General features: G+C 42.5%; 1 protein-coding gene across 1 annotated transcript; it reads right to left on the bottom strand.

The window, feature by feature from the left end:
- Window positions 1–19,223: 19,223 nt before the first annotated feature.
- Window positions 19,224–21,966, bottom strand: LOC124789809 (cuticle protein 16.5-like). The gene is made up of 2 exons (XM_047257289.1): window positions 21,901–21,966; window positions 19,224–19,803 (listed from the first exon to the last, which is right to left on the bottom strand). Exons 1-2 carry the CDS (start codon window positions 21,910–21,912, stop codon window positions 19,375–19,377), a joined length of 441 nt encoding a protein of 146 aa, XP_047113245.1. The 5' UTR covers window positions 21,913–21,966; the 3' UTR covers window positions 19,224–19,374.
- Between the last annotated feature and the right edge of the window lie 3,241 nt (window positions 21,967–25,207).

The raw sequence follows: 25,207 nt of genomic DNA, 5'->3' as shown, positions 1-25,207 counted from the left end.
CTTCACAGCTATTACTGTTGCCGGTTCTTCATACTGCCACTTCGTTCTTCATCACTTAGACTTGTTTCAAACACTGGAGGACCCTATGCCACCTAATCACTGCCTCACCTGACAGTCTTCCAAAGGATGATAAATTCAACCAGCTATTTGCGTGACACGGGTTTATTTGAGCCCTTGACCTAAGTTTCGGTAACTACAAAATTTTCTTCTTTAGAAGGTGACTGTGACGCCGAGAAATTACATATTGGTTACAAAATGTTCAAGTAAAACCGATTTTTTTTTTCCTTTATTGTATTTCAATTCCCCATCGGGACGGGCTGGCAGCAGCATATGCACTGCTCTTCAGCCGAAAGACAGAACAAACAATAGAAGACATTTAAAAACAACATAAAGGAGAAAACATGGTGTACATAGATATAAAAAAGGAGGAACATCATGGAAGACAATAGACAAAAAAAGGGGCGACTGTAAAATGGAGATAAAAACAGTAAAAAAGTAGCGCACACAAAAAACCACACACTGGTACAATTAAGAGAACACAAGGCGCAGTATTACCGGAGCATAAAAGTATCGACGGATGGCCTAGCACATAACAATCACTGACAGTAGCACTAAGCACAAGGCCAGCACACAATTAAAATCACACCTCTTGACGCGCAGTAGAACAGCACTAAACAAAACACTGATGTGGCACACTGACAATGATCAAAACGGAGTAAAACCGAAACAGCGAATGAGGATTAAAACACTAGAAGCCAAGAGTATACCCTTACTTGATGCAGATCGTATTGAAAAAGTACGTTAGTATCAAGCTGTTTGCCTCTTCTCAAGCAAACCTTCACCCCAAAAACAATAAAACAACAAGTCTTGGTTCTCAGATAACACCAGTGTGAACTTCAGGGATAAAATTCGTCAACTGATTTACGTACTAGCTTCTAAATTAAGGTAATTTCTGTATACAGAGCACCACGTGTGTAAGTCGCATGAAATCCGCAATTATGCATGCTGAGTGGCGTGCATTGAAAAAACTGCACGTGATTTGGCACGAATAACAATTGCTAATAACTGATAGAAATTATTGCTTAAATATTGAAAATTATAAGACAGTGTGCTGCTGACTTAAACCACCACCAATTTACCAAGGAGTGATTGAGCGTTGTTCCCTTTAATGTAGCAAACAATTACAGTCGGATAGTGCAGTTAATCAATGGGCTGCAAGCTGCACCATATCGTTTCCTCCTCTATGGCGCTTTGGTGCGGGTACTTCCACATGTACCGCAGTTGCAGAAACGTACCAGTAATTAATTACGTTAGTATATTTTCTTTGACACGATGAAACGAACTATGTGACTACACTTCTTAGCTGATACTGGACAGCAAACTTCGTAAAAGAAGAAAAGTAACGTAAGATTTGTGCTCTTAAAAGGACAGATAATGTAATAGTGAATCATCAAGGATTAGCAGCAGTCAGACTGTTCGCTAGGTGAAGCAGTTACCCGCAGAAAGATATCACCGTATCGGCCGGCCGGCGTGGCCGAGCAGTTCTAGGCACTACAGTTGGGAACCGCGCGATCGCTACGTTCGCGGGTTCGAATCCTGCCTCGGGCATGGATGTTTGTGATGTCCTTAGGTTAGTTAGGTTTAAGTAGTTCTAAGTTCTTGGGGACTGAATGACTTCAGAAGTTAAGTCCCATAGTGCTCAGAGCCATTTCGACCATATCACCGTGTCGTAACTGTAAAGAAATGGAAAACAGCATTATTTTTCAGATGGTTTCTAGATTACTTAAATTTGGATAAATGTGAGATAATTCCCATCACAAAGGGAAGTATAAAGACAGTTCGCGATTACAAAGCCAGCCGTAAACTACTGGAGTTCGTCACTTCGTAACAGGAAAGGCGGAAACCCTATGTCAGTTATTGTACAAAGCACAGTGCAGTGCATACACATTTCTTTCGAGTAATTTCAGATGCTCCCCCGCTTTCATGCACTGTAAGGTTGTTTCAGGAATATGGCTATAGAAGAGCAACAGTAAGACTACGATGGCTCTGTTGTAAAAGGAGGCCGCAACGACCCTGAAACAATGCCATCCATTATAACTCCGGAGTAGTGCCTTCTTCACCATACTAAAGGTGACTTTTTGTCAGTCATCTGCGGCCATATTCAGGAAGTTCTCATCACGAAGGGCAAACGATTTTGTGATTTGTTGTTAATTATTGATTAGTATTTAGGGTTAGCATTAGAAACTCTATTAAGTACTGTGATGGACTCAAAAGAGCAGTTTGCTTTTGTTCAAATTATGGTGAAAATTTCCTGATGTTTATGCCAGCTTAGCCTGACAATGGTCATTTGACCGAAACTAGTGGCGAATGGTGCGATATAAAGGAGAGCTGAATGTTTCACCATGAATTGTAGCAAAGATCTTTTCAGTCACTAAAACTTTGTTTGTGCTCCACTCCCTGTCTGTCTTCCTTTATGCCGGGTATACCGTTAACCCTGACCGCCGAGGCAACCCAGTGTGGCATACAGACCGTCCTGTCGCATCGTAACGTAAGTAGGACCAAGCAGCCCATTTGTAAAGCTCCAAAGAAGCTTTCAGTGGCTTAATTTATTGGCCGTCCGTGGTGACCGAGTGGTTCTAGGCGCTACAGTCTGGAACTGCGCGACCGCTACGGTCGCAGGTTCGAATCCTGCCTCGGGCATGGATGTGTGTGACGTTCTTAGGTTAGTTAGGTTTAAGTAGTTCTAAGTTCTAGGGGACTAATGACCTCAGAAGTTAAGTCCCACAGTGCTCAGAGCCATTTCAGCTTAACTTATTCACAGGTGGAAAAAGAGGTACTGGCCATAATTTGCAGCATTAAAAAGATTCATGTTTTCTTTTGTAGTGAAGCTGATACTCATCGTTGACCACAAGCTGCTGGTTTACTCATTCAGCCTTTGTTCCAAACCACCAGATAGGACTGCCCATTTACTACGGAAGTGGGTGCTCTTTCTCAATAATTGTTGTTAAGTCATTCATTTCCGGTCCACCCCTCAGTATTCTAATTCTGATACATTATCGTTGATGCCAGTGGGACACGCTTTTTCGGAAAATCATTTCAGCAGTCCATGTTGGTTGACTCGTGTTCTTCAGTAGCACAGGTTTTTTCTCCTGCTTGACTGCCTCCGTGTGGTCTAGGACGTCTTGCCGCAGAGGAGAAAAGTTGTCGAGTTGGCGTCTCTCCGGCGTTGCGTACCCTCATACTCCAGCTGCCACGTGCATAGCACTGGGGTACGTCTGGTATGAACACTCTGGACGGCAATTGATCACGATACCGAACATGTCGCGGTCTTTCGCCGCCTGTATACAGAATCAGGCTAATCTACCACGTCTCTTTCACCTTGTTGAGTCCTGGAGCAGCCTTGGAACATTACTTATTTATTTAATTATATTATAAATAAATGAATAAACCACTGTAACACGACGCCCAATGATTTCATGGGACAGGTTTTGGGAATCATGTGGTTGTTGGTTGTGGATGTGTTGTCCAATTTTCCACAGGATATTGAATTGTCTTCCACAAAGTCGACTGCAGAAGTTCACACGCTTTCGAGTACTTTCACTGAACTCTCGTCTCCAATAACAGTTGGTGTGTCGTGGGGGTTTGAGGATTTTGTACATCCACAACGGTATCACTGCTTCGTCCGGCTTCTAACTTACAGGTGGAGTTGTCCGTGAGAACTTTCAATACTCCAACATGCGACGGCGCGCTGTCAAACGTTTTACCCACATGTCGGGCAATGCCGGATGATTGGAGCAGTTTGAGCGATTGCATGGGTGCCAGCCGCAGGACTTCCTCGAATATTTACATCCTGATGACCATGCCCCGAATGGTCACGGTCTCTTCGTTTTCCTCGTGGGGCTGCAGTCTGGGTGCATTCTACGGCCAGCAACCTAGGTGGCTGCCTGGTGTCGTGATAGGTCACAACCGACGACAGTTTGTTGTGGATGTCAGCGCCTCCTAGTCCTTGTACTGCCACCATATCTAATATGCGCCAGCCAAGCTTTGTTGTTCGTGGCGTTTTACCGGCGGGAGTATCTTAACTGCCCACACGCGGCCACTCCCATTGCGTCCACCGCCCTCCTGCTTTCGCCTGTGGAATACTGTGTCGGTGGCGATCGATCCCGCGGTGTCCGAACGGGACCATGGATTTAGAACCTGTACCCTCCTTTTTCCACTTGCCCATAGATGGGTCCACGCCCCCGCCCACTCAAGCGGGCCAGCCATTACACCGGCCTCCGCAATCTTATGCCATTCAGGCAGAGTCGGCCTCATCGAAGTTGCCAATCTCAGTGGTCCCCCCTGCCGCCAGGGAACCTCACGCCCCTTCAGGTCTTCCACCAGAAGTTGCGGCAGAAGTGTGGCCACGCTCGGTACTATGTGCCCTTTTCAGTGGGAGGGATTTAGTATCCCCGTCAGTGGCCACCGATACGGATGCGGATGAGATGGTATGGGTATTACAGGAGAATACTTCGCCACACTGTCACATATGACGTGTGTGAAGCACTGTACGGTCAGTCCTGGGTGTTAACTAGTCGATGGTAACAGACCAGGTCAGCTGAGTTTCTACGCTGTGCACAGCTAACTCGGATCTGACTTTCTCGCCATGCCGTGCTCCGTGTCTGCATGGTTAAGCATTCAGTTGCTCACGGTAGTCACACTTGCGTTTCTGTGTGGTGTTCAGAAACTGTGCTCTCCCGTAGATTGACTCACACATCGAATTTCATTACCTCGTCCGAGGTTTAGCGCCCAGGCTTTGTAGTCGAAGGAATGTTGCCTAGTATAATATTTGCGCCATCAGTGACTGGTTCGAGGTATTGTCCCACCTGTGCACATGCAAAAGGGATCATTACGGGAACTGGCGTAGGATGGATGCCAGACGTACTACAAAACATATCCTGTTCTACTGAGGGAAAAGAGGAGCATCCAGGAAACTGGCGATCGCACACCGGAATGTTTGACCAGTACTGGGGTTTGGTTGTTTGGGGGAAGAGACCAAACAGCGAGGTCATCGGTCTCATCGGATTAGGGAAGGATGGGGAAGGAAGTCGGCCATGCCCTTTCAAAGGAACCATCCATTTGCCTGGAATGATTTAGGAAAATCACGGGAAACCTAAATCAGGATGGCCGGACGTGAGATTGAACCGTCATCCTCCCGAATGCGAGTCCAGTGTGCTACCCGCAGTGCCACCGCGCTCGGTTTGACCAGTAGTAGTCTACAACTTGATAAGGACATGTAAGAACAGGCGGAAAACGGCAGTCTGACAATCTTAGGGCTTCCTTCCATTTCGTTCGCAAAACGGAGCCAAAATCGTTGCCGAACCAAAGGAAACTGTTTAAATTACCGTGAAATATTTAAATTATACAGTTCAACGTTATGTAGCATTCGCTAAGGCCAAATTATTTCTCATCAAATTTGGGAAAGTAAAGCCACTATAGGCTAAACCACAGTTTAGAAGAAACAGAGAAAACGTCATCTAGAAATATACGAATACCCTGAAATGAATCATTCCTTACACCAGGAGGGTGTAAATTCACAATCTTAACCTTCGCTTATCCACTTAACTATTTGAGGATCTATCGATTAGATGAAAAACCCAAAGATTTTCGGTGCTTTCATTAAGACAGTAAATGGGTAAACGAACTCTACCCATGCTCTGAGTAATCCCACTATCACCAAGGCAGAAAATAGGTTGAAAGATAAAAATTTTGTCTTGCTAAACTGTATCACTTAGCAAAATTGCTCCTTTCCTGCTCCTGCTGTTACTGCTAGTGTACTTGCGCTTCCTAACCGTATTCCTTACGAGCAAACAAGTTGCGTGTTTACCTGCTGTTACTCTACTTCACGTACTCGGATTATGCGCGTCTCAGTAGCTCGATGTAGTCACAGGGTCCAGCCGCTCACATCTGATTTCATGCACCACAGCTAATTCGCTGCAAATAAAAACCTGAAGCTATGATCCTGTAGTCAAGTAGTCTACGCATTGGCTATAATTGCGAATTAATATAATACACGGAAATTAAAAGCAAAAGTTAAATGAATAATTTAATAAAAAAGGTTTTATTCTAAAGTCTGTAATTGATGTAGACGACATAGAATTATGTTGAATAATGTTTGTCCAAGAAAGGAAATCTCAGATAAACATAAAGTACTCCTACGATAATCAGTTGAAATACAAAAAGAAAATACCCCTATCAAATACAGTAATGTTACTTTGGGAACGGTACTAACATGATTATAAAATCCACGACTTAAATAGTCATCAAAGATACGCGAAAACTAAGTCCATTTCGTAATCACAATGCATAAAATATTCGCCAACTCAGAACAGTTCAGAATTCGGCATGATGTTTTGCAAATCAACACGCGCGATTCAAAGAATAGTAACTCATACTGTATCCTCAGTGCCGTAATACAAGCGGCAAGACTTAGAGACTTACTCGGGAGCACATTCAGCCTCTCGAAATATAAAGTTCCGTCAGAAGTTAAAGTGTGGTAGCTGCCGTCCATAGTTCAAAATCTATAACCCAATTCATCAAAAACCACACGATACCACAGGCAGATATGCCTACTTCCAGAACGAATATCCAAATGTCCCCTCCAAGACCTAATCGAAAAATTCCTGAAAAGTTGAAGTCTCGTAGCTACTCTCAACTATACAGAATCTATCGCCTACACATCCGAATCACGCACGTTACCTCCGGCGGGTCTCTTTGCTTTCAGTACAAACGTCAGAGTCCGGAATCGCTCACTCGTGCCCTTCATTGGCAAAATGCCAGTCTCGACATTTACCATTTACGATAGTGTTACGCCACTGTGTGTTTTCCAATTGGCTGTAGGGCGTTCCCACCAGAATTACTTCGTTCTTATGTTCCACAGATAAGAAGTAGAGAAATGTTATAACATTCAGTCACATCATATCACTCACAATAAATATCAGAATAGTCAGTATAGTTTCGTCCATAAATAAATAAGCCAGTATTCTTGCGCACATGCGCTAACGATAAATGACAACAGACTCTCGTTAAACATTATTTAAAAAATTATTTACGCCTTCTTGTCAGAAGCGTCTCTTGGCACTGTTTTACAAAGGTGGTGTCAGTTAAAACATGTGATTGATGACTTCCTAAATCACCATGATTTTGTATTACCACTTGTAATTAATATTTAAATAAAGTTTCTGCCAATGTAAACTGTGGATCGGATAAATACACAGTTATGACAAAATGTGAGTTATTCATAATGTATTCATCTGCTGTGTAATTGTGGAGGCTACAATTCTCTGACAAATATTTGGGTAATGAAAATGTATAATAAACGCAATAAATCAAGAAATAGAATAGAGAAATATACGTAGCTTTCAGAGATGGCAGCTGCAGCGCAATGCAGTTGATATGGCATGAAGCGTTTAAAAGTTGTTAATTCAGAGGTTCATTGTGAAATGTTTATTTGCTGTAAATTATTAAATATTGTTGTTTTAAAGCTATTTAAATTATATTGCCGGCCGGCGTGGCCTAGCGGTTCTAGGCCCTACAGTCTGGAACCGCGCGGCCGCTACGGTCGCAGGTTCGAATCCTGCCTCGGGCATGGATGTGTGTGATGTCCCTAGGTTAGTTAGGTTTAAGTCATTCTAAGTTCTAGGGGACTGATGACCTCAGACGTTAAGTCCCATAGTACTCAGAGCTATTTTTTTTTATTGAAAGTATTGCTGTCTCACTGGATGAGCATCGTTTCTCTGAGCTCGCAAATGTATTCAGATTTCCTTTAAATTATTGTAGGTTCTCAAAGAACTGTAATTGATCTTATAGTTTGTCTCAAAGCCCGCCATTGCTGATCATTCCGCATTCTGCTAAGGGAGATGACTCTTGTCGAAACTCTCAGCTTTGCGATTTACCCACATGCGGCCCTTTGCTACTCCCCTCTGCACCTGGCTGACGTAACAGACCCGACGCGCCCTTGGCCCTGAAGGTACACAGCTAATCATCAGCCACACAAGGAAATTCATCTCCCTTCATACCAATTCAATGCGGCTGATTGGCTCACCTAAATATGTGTGACATTGCACTCCTACTAAAACTACACAACATAGGTAAGGTGCAGACTGTTCTGTTTTTCAAGAAGTATTGTCGTTCAGGTGAGCGTGATACTGCCCTATATCATTGCTGTCAGTCAGTTGTAGAATTAGAGATAACGTTTTGTACTCGCTCATTACAATTTCTCTACATCTACATCTACATCTATACTCCGCGAGCCACCTTACGGTGTGTGGCGGAGGGTACTTATTGTACCACTATCTGATCCCCCCTTCCCTGTTCCATTCACGAATTGTGCGTGGGAAGAACGACTGCTTGTAAGTCTCCGTATTTGCTCTAATTTCTCGGATCTTTTCGTTGTGATCATTACGCGAGATATATGTGGGCGGTAGTAATATGTTGCCCATCTCTTCCCGGAATGTGCTCTCTCGTAATTTCGATAATAAACCTCTCCGTATTGCGTAACGCCTTTCTTGAAGTGTCCGCCACTGGAGCTTGTTCAGCATCTCCGTAACGCTCTCGCGCTGACTAAATGTCCCCATGACGAATCGCGCTGCTTTTCGCTGGATCATGTCTATCTCTTCTATTAATCCAACCTGGTAAGGGTCCCATACTGATGAGCAATACTCAAGAATCGGACGAACAAGCGTTTTGTAAGCTACTTCTTTCGTCGATGAGTCACATTTTCTTAGAATTCTTCCTATGAATCTCAACCTGGCGCCTGCTTTTCCCACTATTTGTTTTATGTGATCATTCCACTTCAGATCGCTCCGGATAGTAACTCCTAAGTATTTTACGGTCGTTACCGCTTCCAATGATTTACCACCTATGGCATAATCGTACTGGAATGGATTTCTGCCCCTATGTATGCGCATTATATTACATTTATCTACGTTTAGGGAAAGCTGCCAGCTGTCGCACCATGCATTAATCCTCTGCAGGTCCTCCTGGAGTACGTACGAGTCTTCTGATGTTGCTACTTTCTTGTAGACAACCGTGTCATCTGCAAATAGCCTCACGGAGCTACCGATGTTGTCAACTAAGTCATTTATGTATATTGTAAACAATAAAGGTCCTATCACGCTTCCCTGCGGTACTCCCGAAATTACCTCTACATCTGCAGATTTTGAACCGTTAAGAATGACATGTTGTGTTCTTTCTTCTAGGAAATCCTGAATCCAATCACAAACCTGGTCCGATATTCCGTAAGCTCGTATTTTTTTCACTAAACGTAAGTGCGGAACCGTATCAAATGCCTTCCTGAAGTCCAGGAATACGACATCAATCTGCTCGCCAGTGTCTACGGCACTGTGAATTTCTTGGGCAAATAGGGCGAGCTGAGTTTCACATGATCTCTGTTTGCGGAATCCATGTTGGTTATGATGAAGGAGATTTGTATTATCTAAGAACGTCATAATACGAGAACACAAAACATGTTCCATTATTCTACAACAGATTGACGTAAGCGAAATAGGCCTATAATTATTCGCATCTGATTTATGACCCTTCTTGAAAATGGGAACGACCTGCGCTTTCTTCCAGTCGCTAGGTACTTTACGTTCTTCCAGCGATCTACGATAAATTGCTGATAGAAAGGGGGCAAGTTCTTTAGCATAATCACTGTAGAATCTTAAGGGTATCTCGTCTGGTCCGGATGCTTTTCCGCTACTAAGTGATAGCACTTGTTTTTCAATTCCGATATCGTTTATTTCAATATTTTCCATTTTGGCGTCCGTGCGACGGCTGAAGTCAGGGACCGTGTTACGATTTTCCGCAGTGAAACAGTTTCGGAACACTGAATTCAGTATTTCTGCCTTTCTTCGGTCGTCCTCTGTTTCGGTGCCATCGTGGTCAACGAGTGACTGAATAGGGGATTTAGATCCGCTTACCGATTTTACATATGACCAAAACTTTTTAGGGTTCTTGTTTAGATTGTTTGCCAATGTTTTATGTTCGAATTCGTTGAATGCTTCTCTCATTGCTCTCTTTACGCTCTTTTTCGCTTCGTTCAGCTTTTCCTTATCAGCTATGATTCGACTACTCTTAAACCTATGATGAAGCTTTCTTTGTTTCCGTAGTACCTTTCGTACATGATTGTTATACCACGGTGGATCTTTCCCCTCGCTTTGGACCTTAGTCGGTACGAACTTATCTAAGGCGTACTGGACGATGTTTCTGAATTTTTTCCATTTTTGTTCCACATCCTCTTCCTCAGAAATGAACGTTTGATGGTGGTCACTCAGATATTCTGCGATTTGTGCCCTATCACTCTTGTTAAGCAAATATATTTTCCTTCCTTTCTTGGCATTTCTTATTACACTTGTAGTCATTGATGCAACCACTAACTTATGATCACTGATACCCTCTTCTACATTCACGGAGTCGAAAAGTTCCGGTCTATTTGTTGCTATGAGGTCTAAAACGTTAGCTTCACGAGTTGGTTCTCTAACTATCTGCTCGAAGTAATTCACGGACAAGGCAGTCAGGATAATGTCACAAGAGTCTCTGTCCCTGGCTCCAGTTCTGATTGTGTGACTATCCCATTCTATACCTGGTAGATTGAAGTCTCCCCCTATTACAATAGTATGATCACGAAACTTCTTCACGACGTTCTGCAGGTTCTCTCTGAGGCGCTCAACTACTACGGTTGCTGATGCAGGTGGTCTATAGAAGCATCCGACTATCATATCTGACCCACCTTTGATACTTAACTTAACCCAGATTATTTCACATTCGCATTCGCTAATAACTTCACTGGATATTATTGAATTCTTTACTGCTATAAATACTCCTCCACCATTGGCGTTTATCCTATCCTTGCGGTATATATTCCATTCTGTGTCTAGGATTTCGTTACTGTTCACTTCCGGTTTTAACCAACTTTCCGTTCCTAATACTATATGCGCACTATTTCCTTCAATAAGAGATACTAATTCAGGAACCTTGCCCTGGATACTCCTGCAGTTTACCAATATTACGTTGACTTTTCCTGTTTTTGGTCTCTGAGGACGGACGTTCTTTATCAACGATGATAATGTCCTCTCTGGTAAGCCGTCAGGTATTTTATCGTTTCGCCCAAGGGGGGGGGGGGGTCCCTCTAACCTAAAAAACCCCCGTGTGCACGCCACACGTACTCTGCTACCCTAGTAGCTGCTTCCGGTGTGTAGTGCACGCCTGACCTGTCTAGGGGGGCCCTACAGTTCTCCACCCAATAACGGAGGTCGATGAATTTGCAACCATTATAGTCGCAGAGTCGTCTGAGCCTCTGGTTTAGACCCTCCACACGGCTCCAAACCAGAGGACCGCGATCGACTCTGGGCACTATGCTGCAGATATTAAGCTCAGCTTGCACTCCGCGTGCGATGCTGGTTGTCTTCACCAAATCAGCCAGCCGCCGGAAGGAACCAAGGATGGCCTCAGAACCCAAGCGGCAGGCGTCATTCGTTCCGACATGTGCTACTATCTGCAGCCGGTCACACCCAGTGCGTTCAATAGCTGCCGGAAGGGCCTCCTCCACATTACGGACGAGACCCCCCGGCAAGCACACCGAGTGCACACTGGCATTCTTCCCCGACCTACCCGCTATTTTCCTAAGGGGCTCCATAACCCGCCTAACGTTGGAGCTCCCTATAACTAATAGGCCCGCCCTCTGTGACTGTCGGGACCTTGCCGGAGAATCGGCCACTGGCCCAACAGGCGAGGCATCCTGTGGTGGCTCGGAAACGATGTCATCACCACTAGGAAGCACCCCGTACCTGTTGGAAAGGGGTAAGGCAGCTGCCACGCGGCCAGATCCCACCTTCGCCTTTCGGCCAGGCACGCGCGAGCCCACCACTGTCCGCCATTCACCCTGGAGTGATGGCTGACCGGTAAGATGCTCACTGCCGGAAGACGCAGCGACATCAGGGGTTCCATGTGATTCCAAGGCCACCGAAGTAGGCATAGGTCTCACCACAGTTGCCCCAACGCCACTACGAGCCGACGCCTGCGCCTCGAGCTCGATGAGCCTAACAGACAAAGCCTCCACCTGCCCCCGAAGAGTGGCCAATTCTCCTTGCGTCCGCTCACAACAACCACAGTCCCTACACATGACTATGTTTACCCTACAAGCGAACGGTGTACTCGCCTTATTAGCAGCAGGAAATCGAAGTGCTCTCTCACTGACGGTCTAATCGACACTGAGCTGTTCTAACCAAACAAACAAAAGCCTGTACGATACGAGGGTCAGTAGCAACGGCGATACTGTACACTACACTGTTATTAAAATAAACGGTTGTGTCTAGTAGGCACTCAAACACGCAAGAAATTACAAAAATAAAATAGTAACTACCCAGATAACTGAAAATAAGTTGTACCTGTTTGAAGCTCGTAAAAATGTGTAACAAGCGAACGGTGTACTCGCCTTATTAGCAGCAGGAAATCGAAGTGCTCTCTCACTGACGGTCTAACCGACACTGAGCTGTTCTAACCAAACAAACAAAAGCCTGTACGATACGAGGGTCAGTAGCAACGGCGATACTGTACACTACACTGTTATTAAAATAAACGGTTGTGTCTAGTAGGCACTCAAACACGCAAGAAATTACAAAAATAAAATAGTAACTACCCAGATAACTGAAAATAAGTTGTACCTGTTTGAAGCTCGTAAAAATGTGTAACAAGCGAACGGTGTACTCGCCTTATTAGCAGCAGGAAATCGAAGTGCTCTCTCACTGACGGTCTCTCCATAGAATTCCACAATAGTAATCCTGTGGACCTCGCTGTATTACTCCATAAGAACCATTAGGCAGTGTACAGTGGTGATCTGTTTGTTTCTGTGTTTGTTGAATGTCATGAGTCGTTATATGCAGTGCATACAATTGAAAAAAAGTGATCATATGGACATATGGCTGGGACTCCGTTCCAAACGCGTAACGTCTCCTTGAAAGCGGCTATAAATGGTCTCTGACAGTGTTTTACTCCATAATCATGAAGACTATGAGCCGGAGTAACCTCATGTAGAAGCCACGTTAACCGCCGTGTCACAACAGGGAGGTCTTCCCACACCGGCAACAGGATCACACGCAGGGACTGCAGATACTCCTCATCTGTGAGGCGTTGTGGAAGGTTGAGTAGTCCCACGAGGAGGTCGCCATAACCGCCTCCCGCACTTTTGAGACTGAACTGGTAATGATTGTTGATGCCATCAAAACATGGGCATTCTCTGTAGCCACTAGGTGGGCTTGGGAAAGTCGACGACACCGTGGTGTGTAAAGATAGCATCTCCTGTGAATAGGATGAATGACAGTAATCTCAGCACCCTGGTGGCCTATGCGACGAACAAGTGACAGAACTGTCAACTTGGGGGAAAGTCCATAGGTAATGAGGCCCGCGCCCGTTGTAAGTACGTAATAGAGCTAATTGAAGTTGTCGTGGAGAATGCTCCGCAACATATTCTGTATTACACCATGCTGGTGGGGCACCTGCTTCGCGCTGATAACAGAGTGACTGTTACAAATCTTTAACTCCGCCATCAAGTAGATGTACCTCCATTGGAATGAGTGCCCGGTCTTGTGACCATACGACTGTTTCGTTCCCTAACCCGGCTGTGGTGTGGCCTGGAATTCTAACGCTAGTGGTGTGTGGGGTGTAGAACACCCCATCCAGTTTTTCGCATATTTTGAATATTTACTGTTACTATGGATCAATACTATTCTACAATATTAATACACAGCGATAACAATAAAACTGATTATTATTTATTAATGATTAGTCGCATAACAGTTGCAAATTTTGAGTCTTTTGCTTCTGATTTCTCATCCATTGGAACACATTCAGTGACAGAAATGTTTGTTGCAGTTACTCAGAAACTGGTCAACAATGTCTGTCATTGAAACCACTGTTTCTACTTCCTTCCTAACTGCTCGAGTATCTTGGTCGTCAAAACTAGCACTGCGCGATCTTTAGGGTGCGGAGTGTAACGGGACATCCTCCTCTAGCATTACTTTTCTTCGAAAGTAGTTGTCGATACCAGTATTATTTTTCGAATTTTGGACAGGTCAATATTATCTCAGCAGCTTTTCTGAAGACTTTCGTATAACTTTATACAGAATATGTTTTATTTCAAGCTAAAATTTATGAGAAGGAATTACTTTCTTTTCGAGTTCACAATCGACAATAGCTTTGAAACTACGCTAAAAATTATTTTTTTAGAAACATTTGAAAATACGAATTATTTGGCAAACTCAAAATTTCTATTATTAATTACGCAATCTCGTACTGTATACTATATTTATTTCTGGATTCATTTACGAAATAATAATAGAAATTCATTTGTCAAGAATAATTGTAAACCCTTTGGAATATGGTCAGCAACGCAGAGTGAAGGAGTAGTAAGCATGCCTCTGATGTGATCGAACGTATTTCTGTGCTTTAGGCGGACAATGTAACTTCGGCTTTGTTACTGTGAAGATTCGAAAGACTGTATGATATATTAAAAAGTGACAAAACATATTAATGTAACAACAAAAATTCTGCAACAACAATATTCAAATATATTTAGATCAGTTCAATGATGATGACCTAAAAAGGGAGAATTTCAGTTTCAAGAATCAGGCCCCTAGACAAGAAGAACTGGAGCCAACTCTACACAAAAAGATAAGTAAACTACAAAGTATTTTGTAATTATCGCTACTTTCAAATTTTTCATAAAACACTTTGCTTATTGTGGGCGACAGCTGGAGTTAAGAAGGAGGGGGGCGATTACAGGGGCCATAATAGACCAAAATATCTTTTTTCTAGTTCCTTCAGACGCCTTAAGGTCTTCGAAATGCAATCTAGTTGTCTTGTAGGTTCTTGTTTAAATACACGAATCCACTGCAATGATTTCGTGTTTGGTTAAAGCTTTTATTACGTTTCTTCATGAAACATCTGACTCTCTATGCTATTATTTGTAAACAAAACAATTCCATCTATAATACAAGAAAGTATAAAGAGATAGCGTATCACTAACGACTCCTGGAAGATGGGTAATAATATGCGACCTTGTTCTAATATTACGTCGTGAAAATTCTTTTCCCCATTTGGTCGTTCCATCTGTTCCCAGGTAATAAATATCACTGACCTTATTTCAACGTTTTCATCTTTTCCCAGTTCTGATGATGTGTCGCGATCACTGACAATAACAGCATCCTCTTCATCTCCATCATCGTAATCAATTCGCCCCTCATCAAGTACTTGATGAATCAATGCCCGCACTTTGTCCCCTTGTGGCCCATAACAGTCCATGTATAACAATATTTGCTATTAACTGTATGATCACATATCATATCTGACATACAAAATTGCAATAAAACAGCTATATGTTGACAACTTCCTCTTGTAGGACTAGAGTGGTGTGTGGGGATAACACAAGCCTCAGCATGCTCAAACTTGTTTCGACAGCTTCTCACGAAGTCGTATTCTCAGTTAAAGTTACAAAAACACACTTGTACCACTTGCTGACATCTTGTAACTGCTACATGGAATCACACATCAGTGTGAAATGTCATCTAACAATTAATTGTAGAAATTCATCATAAGGGTTGTACCACAACCATACACAGTACTACCGGTTTAAGTCCTTACCCCCTCAGGCACCGTTCCCTGCAGTATGTGCCCATTCAACAAAATCACTAGGGATAGTTTATTGCTTCCTTCTTAATGGAGACAGACCATCAGATCTGAAAGTAGCTTTAAACGTATCCAAAAGATAGTCTTTAGAACCACTAGTATGAACGATATATAAAAATTACTTGATGAAAAAAAAACTTCCTATGTGGTTCAGGGATGATTCTGTTCTATTAAGGTAAGTCCCCAGAACATTAGAGCTAGATATAGGAAGATGTGCACAGAATACACGCTTAAAGTATATTAAGCGTTTGCCAACTACTCAAACAAACGTGAAGTATTTGGCACGAATGCAGTGCCACTGTTGTTTAATTTCATAGTTGGAAGTGTGTTATTGGAAGCAGTCACGACTATTAAATACCTAGAAGCAGAACTAAAAAGCGAATTATAATGGAAAAGACTGGTTTGATGCAGCTCAACATGTTAGTCTATCTTGTGGAAGAATATTAGTTTCTACATAGCTACTGCTACCTACATGCTGTTGAACTTTCTTGCTGTATTCAAATCTTGGTTCTAACTACAACTGATGTCCGTTTTTTCAGGACTCGCTTATGCAAAAGTGGCCAAAATGTGATTTTTTTGCGACGTATATTGCTTGAGCTAGCCACCTTTCTTATTCATAAATCAGCTTTTTAAACTCCACTACTTCCAGGATTAGAAGCTATAAGACGGCTGTTTTTAATGAGGTTATTCGATGTGTTAATATTTGTGGAGGAAAATAGGATTTCTTAAGATTTGTAGTCAGAGAAACAGTTGTTAGGCAATAGTGTCTGTGCCTCCCATGGCAGCACTGTGATGTCATAGAATTCTTGACAATCAGTAGTGGATAGCTGCGGTGTACAGAAGACGGGCGTGGAGCGTGCAGTGTAATGCGTTAACGAACTGCTGGAACTATTTGAGTTGCAGATATATTACGAGGAGGAATGGTGACTCAGAACAATTGTTCGATAGCATACGGACATGAAAAGGTTTTGAAACGAAAACAAGAAATTATTTGATGAGGTAAAAAGTTTATTTTATTTTTGTAGACTTGTATTATTGATCCACTTCACCCTCGTTACAGTCGAGTTTATGGTAAATATTCTATTGGATGATCTTCTGAGTTCATTTACTGTACCATGGAAGTTATTAGATTAAATTAATTTTCATATTAGAGCCTACAATTGTTTTCTTTGATAAACTGAGTCATGAGTTTCATTGGCATTCTGTGTCAAGATTATGAACCCATTTTCCCTGGACCAACTGTAGTTGGTTTTTAGCAGTACTTTTTTAGCTGTTGCGGAGAATTTCTGTGTTTCAGTTTCTGCCAGTACTTCATTTTGCAGGTGAATTCATAATATGTGATTGTTTCTTCTTTTCTTTTGCCAAATGTACGTTGTGTCAGTGTCTTTATTTTACCAGGGCCATATGCCAGTGCAGGAATTTTCGTGTGTTTCAGGTTATATTCTTCCACAGGTCGACATTACAGCTTGTTTTCTTTTATAGAATTAAGTTTTTCAAACAGTTCGCACTGACCGAGTCTGCTGAGCGTGATATTATTGGTTTGCTCATTTATTTATCAATGAGTTCAGTTTTCACACAAGAAGGATTCATTTCAATTTCATGTAAATGACGTGGCTTTGAGCTAAGCAGCATATTTAGGTTGTCAGTTCACATTCCTAGGTTTGCATTTACTATCACGCACACAAAAGCAAAAAAAGCTACCAAATGTTTTCCGTGATTCCAAAACACGCTTTCTGTCACGGAATTGATGTAGCAAAACTCATTTTTTGCAGCTAATTTCTGTAGGGCGAATAGTATTCTGATTTTAATAATGCCATTCGTAACGTTCATCTTGGACACATTTGCGGAAGTAAAAATACTGGCTCGTGACATTTGACTTAAATACTGAAGCATGTATTGGGAGAAAAAATGGGATTGATAGTGGTATATATGTGACGCTGTACGTTCCACGTTGATATCCGTAACACCACGAGAAAGTGCCGTGCATTCTGTGCCTCTATAAAGGTGCTGCAGTTATATAATCTACATTCCACATCTTTTTGCTTTTGTGTTATTGATCTGGCGTACGATGGAATGGACATTACGGGTGTACAGAAATTTGTTGTGCCCATAAAATTCATATTATATATTTTTATTAGTTTATTAACAATTTTTATTAGCCCTAAAGTTCTGTTGGGTCTATATTACCCGAAACCAATATTCTTTCATTATTTAGATTCATATTAACAATGGAATTGTTTAGCTTTATTGCTGACACATCGTAAGAGTCGTAACTGTTCATCAACGATTACGTTTATTGCAGGATTGTATTTGGAACTGCCATCCACCCGTTCTTCACTAATACTGTAGGGACTTGGTCTTTAAGCGATTTTACTTCTCCGGTTGATTAGCTCTCAGAACGTAGCACTAGATATTTTATTAAATGTTTCGACTAGACTTGTTGCTCGACATGCATTCTGGCCTCTTTTCTTACACACAAGCTTTTTGTTGAATCACTATACCCCCGATACACACAGCAAGAAACAAGAACTTGAGATGTATTTAAAGCAACATTACGTCAGTATTTAGGTACTGTTAGCCAAACTCTCACTCGCCTTCTGTGTTCATCATAATTTCATTTCAAATTGTTATGTAAGAGGTCGCCGCAGAAGAACATTTAATACGTGTTCCTGACGATCTTCTCTATAGAAAGATGACGGTCATGTAGAACCTGCAATTGTATAGCATGAATTCTTGAGCTATCTATGTTCCTTCTGACTGTGTATTCCAACTACACCAGCAAAGCAGGTCAGAAATTCCGTAGCAAATAAGCAGCAGAGAAATTGTAATTTTATTACACACAAGATGCTATTGTAGTCAGTTATATGCCACCCCTCAACAAAAAAAAAACAAAACAAAAAAAAAAAAACGGTATCAGATTTGTGAATTTTGAATTTGATGAATCACGACGGTAATGGTGACGACAAAGAAACGGTTCTGCAGTACAATAGATTTAAATGGGCTACTGACATACTCGACCAGCTAATAAATACCTATACTTGCATACAAAATAAAAATCAATGCCCACTGAATATTTTTCGCGGGGTTTTAGACATTAATACCTATACGACGTACGTTTTTTTTTTCAATTTCGTTAGGTTCTAGTGTTTTTGAACAAATACTAAAAGACACTGTAATGCAACAAAGTACAAAATATATGAGAATGTATAATATCCTTATGAATGCAAACAGGATTTGGTGGATCTTGAGCCGGCCGATGTGTCCGAGTGGTTCTAGGCACTTCAGTCTAGAACCGCGCCACCACTACGGTCGCAGGTTCGAATTCTGCCTCGGGTGTGGATGTGTGTGATGTCCTTAGGTTAGTTAGGCTTAAGTAGCTCAAAGTTCTAGGGGACTAATGACCCCAGATATTAAGTCCCATAGTGCTCAGAGGCATTTGAACCATTTTGAGGATCTTGAGGGTGGGATTCATTAGATCTTGCTAGAAAAATAACACAGTGTTACTTGTAAAAAAATAATTTACTAGTTTTAATTTATTATGTACAGAAACCAGTATATATTAGCCTCTTGTCTGTGCTGTGGAATCTCGGATGCCAATATAAATCTGTTCCAGTGTCATATAAAACGGAATGGTTGTCCAGCGGAGTCAAGTTAACCATGGTAAGCAGCCTTGGCAGCCAGGAAGGCAGCGCCAGGTCCACCATAGACAGCAGGGGCGACGGCAGCAACAGCAGGAGCAGCGACCACAGCGGGGGCGGCGTAGGCGCCGTAGGCGGCGGCGGAGGCGGCGGCGAGGGCGGCGCCATTGATGGCGGCGTCGCGGGCCCTCGTCTGGGCGACGGCGGCCAGGTGGGCGCCCCTGGCGGCGGCCACGTCAGGGGTGTCCAAGTTGTAGCCGCCAGGTCCGACGACGATGTTGGCCGGGCCGTAGGCAGCGAGACCAGGGTGGATGCCGCCCACATAGACAGGAGCGGGCTGGACGGCAGCAGCGAGGCCTGCCGCGTAGGCGGGGGCGGCGACGCCCGCCCCCAGGAAGCCGGGCTTGGCCAGGGCCACAGCCACGAGAGCACTCAGGACGATCTACAAATACATCAACAAAACATGCGTCAGTAGGCTTACTAAGTCGTTGTCATTGATGGTAAAGTAATAGTTGCTAGGTCAAATCATATTCTTCAAACTCCTCCAATATTTGTCAGTTGTAGAGCCACCTGGACACATTACAAGACTCCCGGAAATCATCTCAGACGGCGGGTCGAAACCTTGAGTTTGACTAGGAATCTGGAGCAGCCTAATACCTCACGATAAATTACCAACAACAAGAAAGAATCACTGTTAATTATGCATATACGAGGGTATTTTCAAGACTTGATTTGTATTTGAAATCATCAAAATGTTTTTTTAGGGATATGTTATGAATAAATGTACTGTTAACTGCAGTAGTCAGGAAACTAGGAGCTGCTGTTGATTTTAAAATAGTCCACGAACTATCTGGGTTTTGTAACAAATGAGATCTATTATCTGCAACCTTTTTTTTATCAAAGTGACAACTAAGTCTTCTAAACTGTGCAATTTATCAAATATACAGTAGGAAATGACTGTATAGAAAGGGGCAGAGAATGAAGAGAGAACTGAATGAACCAATATGATTCTCGCTTAGTAAAAACGATGAATACCTTCACTGCACTACATAATATAACTGAAGTTCATGCAAGAGGGTCAGTAGAACAACAGATAGAATGTAGGACACTTTTTTGGACATTCACGAACGTTCATATCGTCAGTGGATAGACCAGTAGATCTAAATATTGCAGGGAGGGGCTAGAATAACTAAAACTGTTTATCAGTCTAAGGACATGGAACTGGAACTCATACTGATGGTGCAAGGTAGACATTATTGTCGATGTAGAAATCAGCCAATGTTGCGAAACTCTGTTCTTTTTATTTAACTGATGATCGGTTTCAGGTATCAGAACCCATTGTCAAATCGACCGAAACAAGCCATCAGTTAAATAAAAAACACTGAATTTCGCAACTTGTGCTGTTTCCTACATCAAACTGATCAAGACAAGTGTTGTCCTGTTATGAACTGATTTTGCTGGATATCCATTATCTTCTTGTCTAACAACTTACTGTGAAAATCTACGAGAGTCAGTTTCATTCAAAATAAATCTTAGCATTATAGGGGAACTGGCTGAAGTGTCTGGATTGTAAGTTGGGAACAGTTTTATGGACTTTTGACAACAAACTCGTAGTTTTCATTTTTTGTAATAGTCATGTGAAGAACATTGAAGTTGCAGTGTTCTTTCGACATGAAGTAAAGTTCTATATACTGCTATCACTGAACTCTTACGTTAAATCATTTAATCAGTAAGCGCTGGCATTGTGATAGCAGTGGTGAGCGTCCTTCATTAATTCTTAGAAATATATCAATAATTCGACTGCCAAAGAATATTAGTCAAGACTCAGTGAAGAGTTCACAGTGACCGAATGTTTGCTGTGTAAATTGCAGCATACCTTGGGTCTGATACTCATATGCACAGTGAACTACTGCTGTGTGACTCAGATGAGTGGTTTTCTTTTAATCGAGGAACACAGCAATAGCAGCGCCCACTTTCAGCCTCTTGTACCCGACAGGAAACAAATCTTGTTCCTAGACGCTCAGTGAAACGTTCGTATATTGGTCCAGTTCAATCCTAGCATCATTGCATGCCTATATAATGCCCCCTTCTATGAGTATGGTTCCTTTGACAACCTTCTTTTTTTCGATTGGTCAGTATTCATTATCTGAAGAATTTCTTGTTAATGGGAAGCCAAAGTTAACCTTGGAGAAAGCCGTACAAGTGATCTGTGAAGTGAGGTAAACGTAGGTGGAAGGTCGAAAACAAAAGCTCTTTAGAAACAAAACTGAAGCATCAAGTTTTAGCGTATAGCCTGTTTCTTAACTTGTATGTCGAAGAACAAATGATGGACGCGTTAAAATTTAAAAGGTGGATAAAGAATCAGGAGTAGCCAATCCAATATTATCGTTTGTACGCGATATAGTCAGTCTTGCTGCAAATGATGGTGGCTTGGATGACCTGTGTAATGGGACGGATAGAGTACTTAGCACATGATAGGAAGCCTAGTGTAAAGCCTAACGTTCACGTTCAAGACTGTCCGTCCCGCTATCACACTCACCAGGCACTTCATGGTGGTGTCGGTGGTGGATGTCCGCTGCTGCTGCTGCTTCTGCTGCTGGACTGTGCCGCCCGATCACTGATGTTCAGTTTATATAGACGGGCGGCATGGCGGTGAAAGTGGTGTGGCTGTCCTTCTGCCGCGTCCCCGATGGGCGTGGACTTGGACACGCCAGTTGCTAGAGCAGCGCATTTCCGTTACTTCACAGCACAGTAGTCTACGGAGCCTAGCTACTAGAGGTTTCGCAATGTTCTCCTACAATTTGTGGTGACCTTTGCATTTTCTAACTGACCGCAAGACGGACGCTACGCCTACGCAACAGAGCTGAGTGCCTGACATCGTGAACTGCCCCGGGAGTCTTTGATTCGCTCACGCATTAAAACGGAGTGTCCGTGCACTACTGATATACTTTGCACATTGCTCCTAGGACGCCTTTCCTAGTCAGTTGACTATCACTCTTGTTCAATATCACGCATTTCTCTGTCACTACTGACTTACACGTGAAGTTATGAAACATTTGCCCTTAAACAACTGTACTCAGCTTGCTAGAGAGATCCTATCTACATCTACGTGATTACTCTGCTATTCACAACAAAGTACCTGACAGAAGGATCAATGAACCACCTTCGAGCTAGAATGAAATTTTCACTCTACAGCGGAATGTGCGCTGATATGAAACTTCCTGACAGATTAAAACTGTTTGCCGGACCGAGACTCGAACCCGGGACCTTTGCCTTCACGGGCAAGTGCTCTACCGACTGAGGGCCCGAGTTCGAGTCTCGGTCCGGCACACAGTTTTAATCTGCCAGAAGTTTCACCTTCAAGCTGTCTCTCTACAGGTCAGCTCTCTAACGGACCGCGGGAAAAACGAGCACTTAAATTTTTCTGTGCGAGCCCTCATTTCTCTTATTTTATCGTGATGATCATTTCTCCTTACGTAGATGGGTGCCAACAGAATGTTTTCGCAATCGGAAGAGAAAACTGGTGACTGAAATTTCTTGAGAAGGTCCCGTCGCAACGAAAAGCGCCTTTGTTTTAATGATTGCCACTCCAATTCACCTATCATGTCGGGTGGCACTATCTCCCCTGTTTCACGATAATACAAAACGACCTGCCCTCCTTTGAAATTTTTTGATGTCATCCGTCAGTTACATCTGATGCGGATCCCACACCACATAGGAATATTCCTTATCAGGATGGACAAGCGTGGTGTAAGCAGTCTCATTAGCAGACATGTTGCACCTTTTAAGTGTTCTGCCAATGAATCACAGTCTTTGGTTTGCTGTACCCACAACATTATCTATATGATAATTCCAATTTAGGGTATTTGTAATTGTAATTTCTAAGTATATAGTTGAATTTACAGCGTTCAGGTTTGTGTGACGTATCCTGTAATCGAAATTTAGCTGATTTCTTTTAGTTGTTGTTGTTGTGGTCTTCAGTCCTGAGACTGGTTTGATGCAGCTCTCCATGCTAATCTATCCTGTGCAAGTTTCTTCATCTCCCAGTACCCACTGCTACCCAGATCCTTCTGAATCTGCTTAGTGTATTGATCTCTTGGTCTCCCTCTACGATTTTTACCCTCCACGCTGCCCTCCAACGCTAAATTTGTGATCCCTTGATGCCTCAAAACATGTCCTACCAACCGATCCCTTCTTCTAGTCAAGTTGTGCCACAAACTTCTCTTCCCCCAAATCCTATTCAATACCTCCTCATTAGTTACGTGATCTACCCATCTAATCTTCAGCATTCTTCTGTAGCACCACATTTCGAAAGCTTCTATTCTCTTCTTGTCCAAACTGGTTATCGTCCATGTATCACTTCATTACATGGCTACACTCCATACAAATACTTTCAGAAACGACTTCCTGACACTTAAATCTATACTCGATGTTAACAAATTTCTCTTCTTCAGAAACGATTTCTTTGCCATTGCCAGTCTACATTTTATATCCTCTCTACTTCGACCGTCATCAGTTATTTTGCTCCCTAAATAGCAAAACTCCTTTACTACTTTAAGTGTCTCATTTCCTAATCTAATCCCCTCAGCATCACCCGATTTAATTTGACTTCATTCCATTATCCTCGTTTTGCTTTTGTTGATGTTCATCTTATATCCTCCTTTCAAGACACTGTCCATTCCGTTCAACTGCTCTTCCAAGTCCTTTGCTGTCTCTGACAGAATTACAATGCCATCGGCGAACCTCAAAGTTTTTACTTCTTCTCTATAGGTTTTAATACCTACTCCGAACTTTTCTTTTGTTTCCTTTACTGCTTGCTCAATATACAGATTGAATAACATCGGGGAGAGGCTACAACGCTGTCTAACTCCTTTCCCAACCACTGCTTCCCTTTCATGCCCCTCGACTCAAAACTGCCATCTGGTTTCTGTACAAATTGTAAATAGCCTTTCGCTCCCTGTATTTTACCCCTGCCACCTTCAGAATTTGAAAGAGAGTATTCCAGTTAATGTTGTCAAAAGCTTTCTCTAAGTCTACAAATAATAGAAACGTAGGTTTGCCTTTTCTTAATCTTTCTTCTAAGATAAGTCGTAAGGTTAGTATTGCCTCACGTGTTCCAACATTTCTACAGAATCCAAACTGATCTTCCCCGAGGTCCGCTTCTACCAGTTTTTCCATTCGTCTGTAAAGAATTCGCGTTAGTATTTCGCAGCTGTGACTTATTAAACTGATAGTTCGGTAATTTTCATATCTGTCAACACCTTCTTTCTTTGGGATTGGAATTATTATATTCTTCTTGAAGTCTGTGGGTATTTCGCCTGTCTCATACATCTTGCTCACCAGATGGTAGAGTTTTGTCATGACTGGGTCTCCCAAGGCCATCAGTCGTTCTAATGGAATGTTGTCTACTCCCGGGGCCTTGTTTCGACTCAGGTCTTTCAGTGCTCTGTCAAACTCTTCCCGCAGTATCTTATCTCCCATTTCATCTTCATCTACATCCTCTTCCATTTCCATAATATTGTCCTCAAGTACATCGCCCTTGTATAAACCCTCTATATACTCTTTCCACCTTTGTGCCTTCCCTTCTTTGCTTAGAACTTGGTTACCATCTGAGCTCTTGATATTCATACAAGTGGTTCTCTTCTCTCCAATGTTTAATTTTTCTGTAGGCAGTATCTATCTTACCCGTAGTGAGACAAGCCTCTACATCTTTACATTTGTCCTCTAGCCATCCCTGCTTAGCCATTTTGCACTTCCTGTCGATCTCATTTTTGAGACGTTTGTATTCCATTTTTGCCTGCTTCATTTACTGCATTTTTATATTTTCTCCTTTCATCAGTTAAATT

Source organism: Schistocerca piceifrons, chromosome 3, assembly GCF_021461385.2.
Source record: "Schistocerca piceifrons isolate TAMUIC-IGC-003096 chromosome 3, iqSchPice1.1, whole genome shotgun sequence".
Taxonomy (NCBI): domain Eukaryota; kingdom Metazoa; phylum Arthropoda; class Insecta; order Orthoptera; family Acrididae; genus Schistocerca; species Schistocerca piceifrons.
Note: the sequence above shows the minus strand (reverse complement) of the source record. Positions and strands in the feature narration are given on the sequence as shown.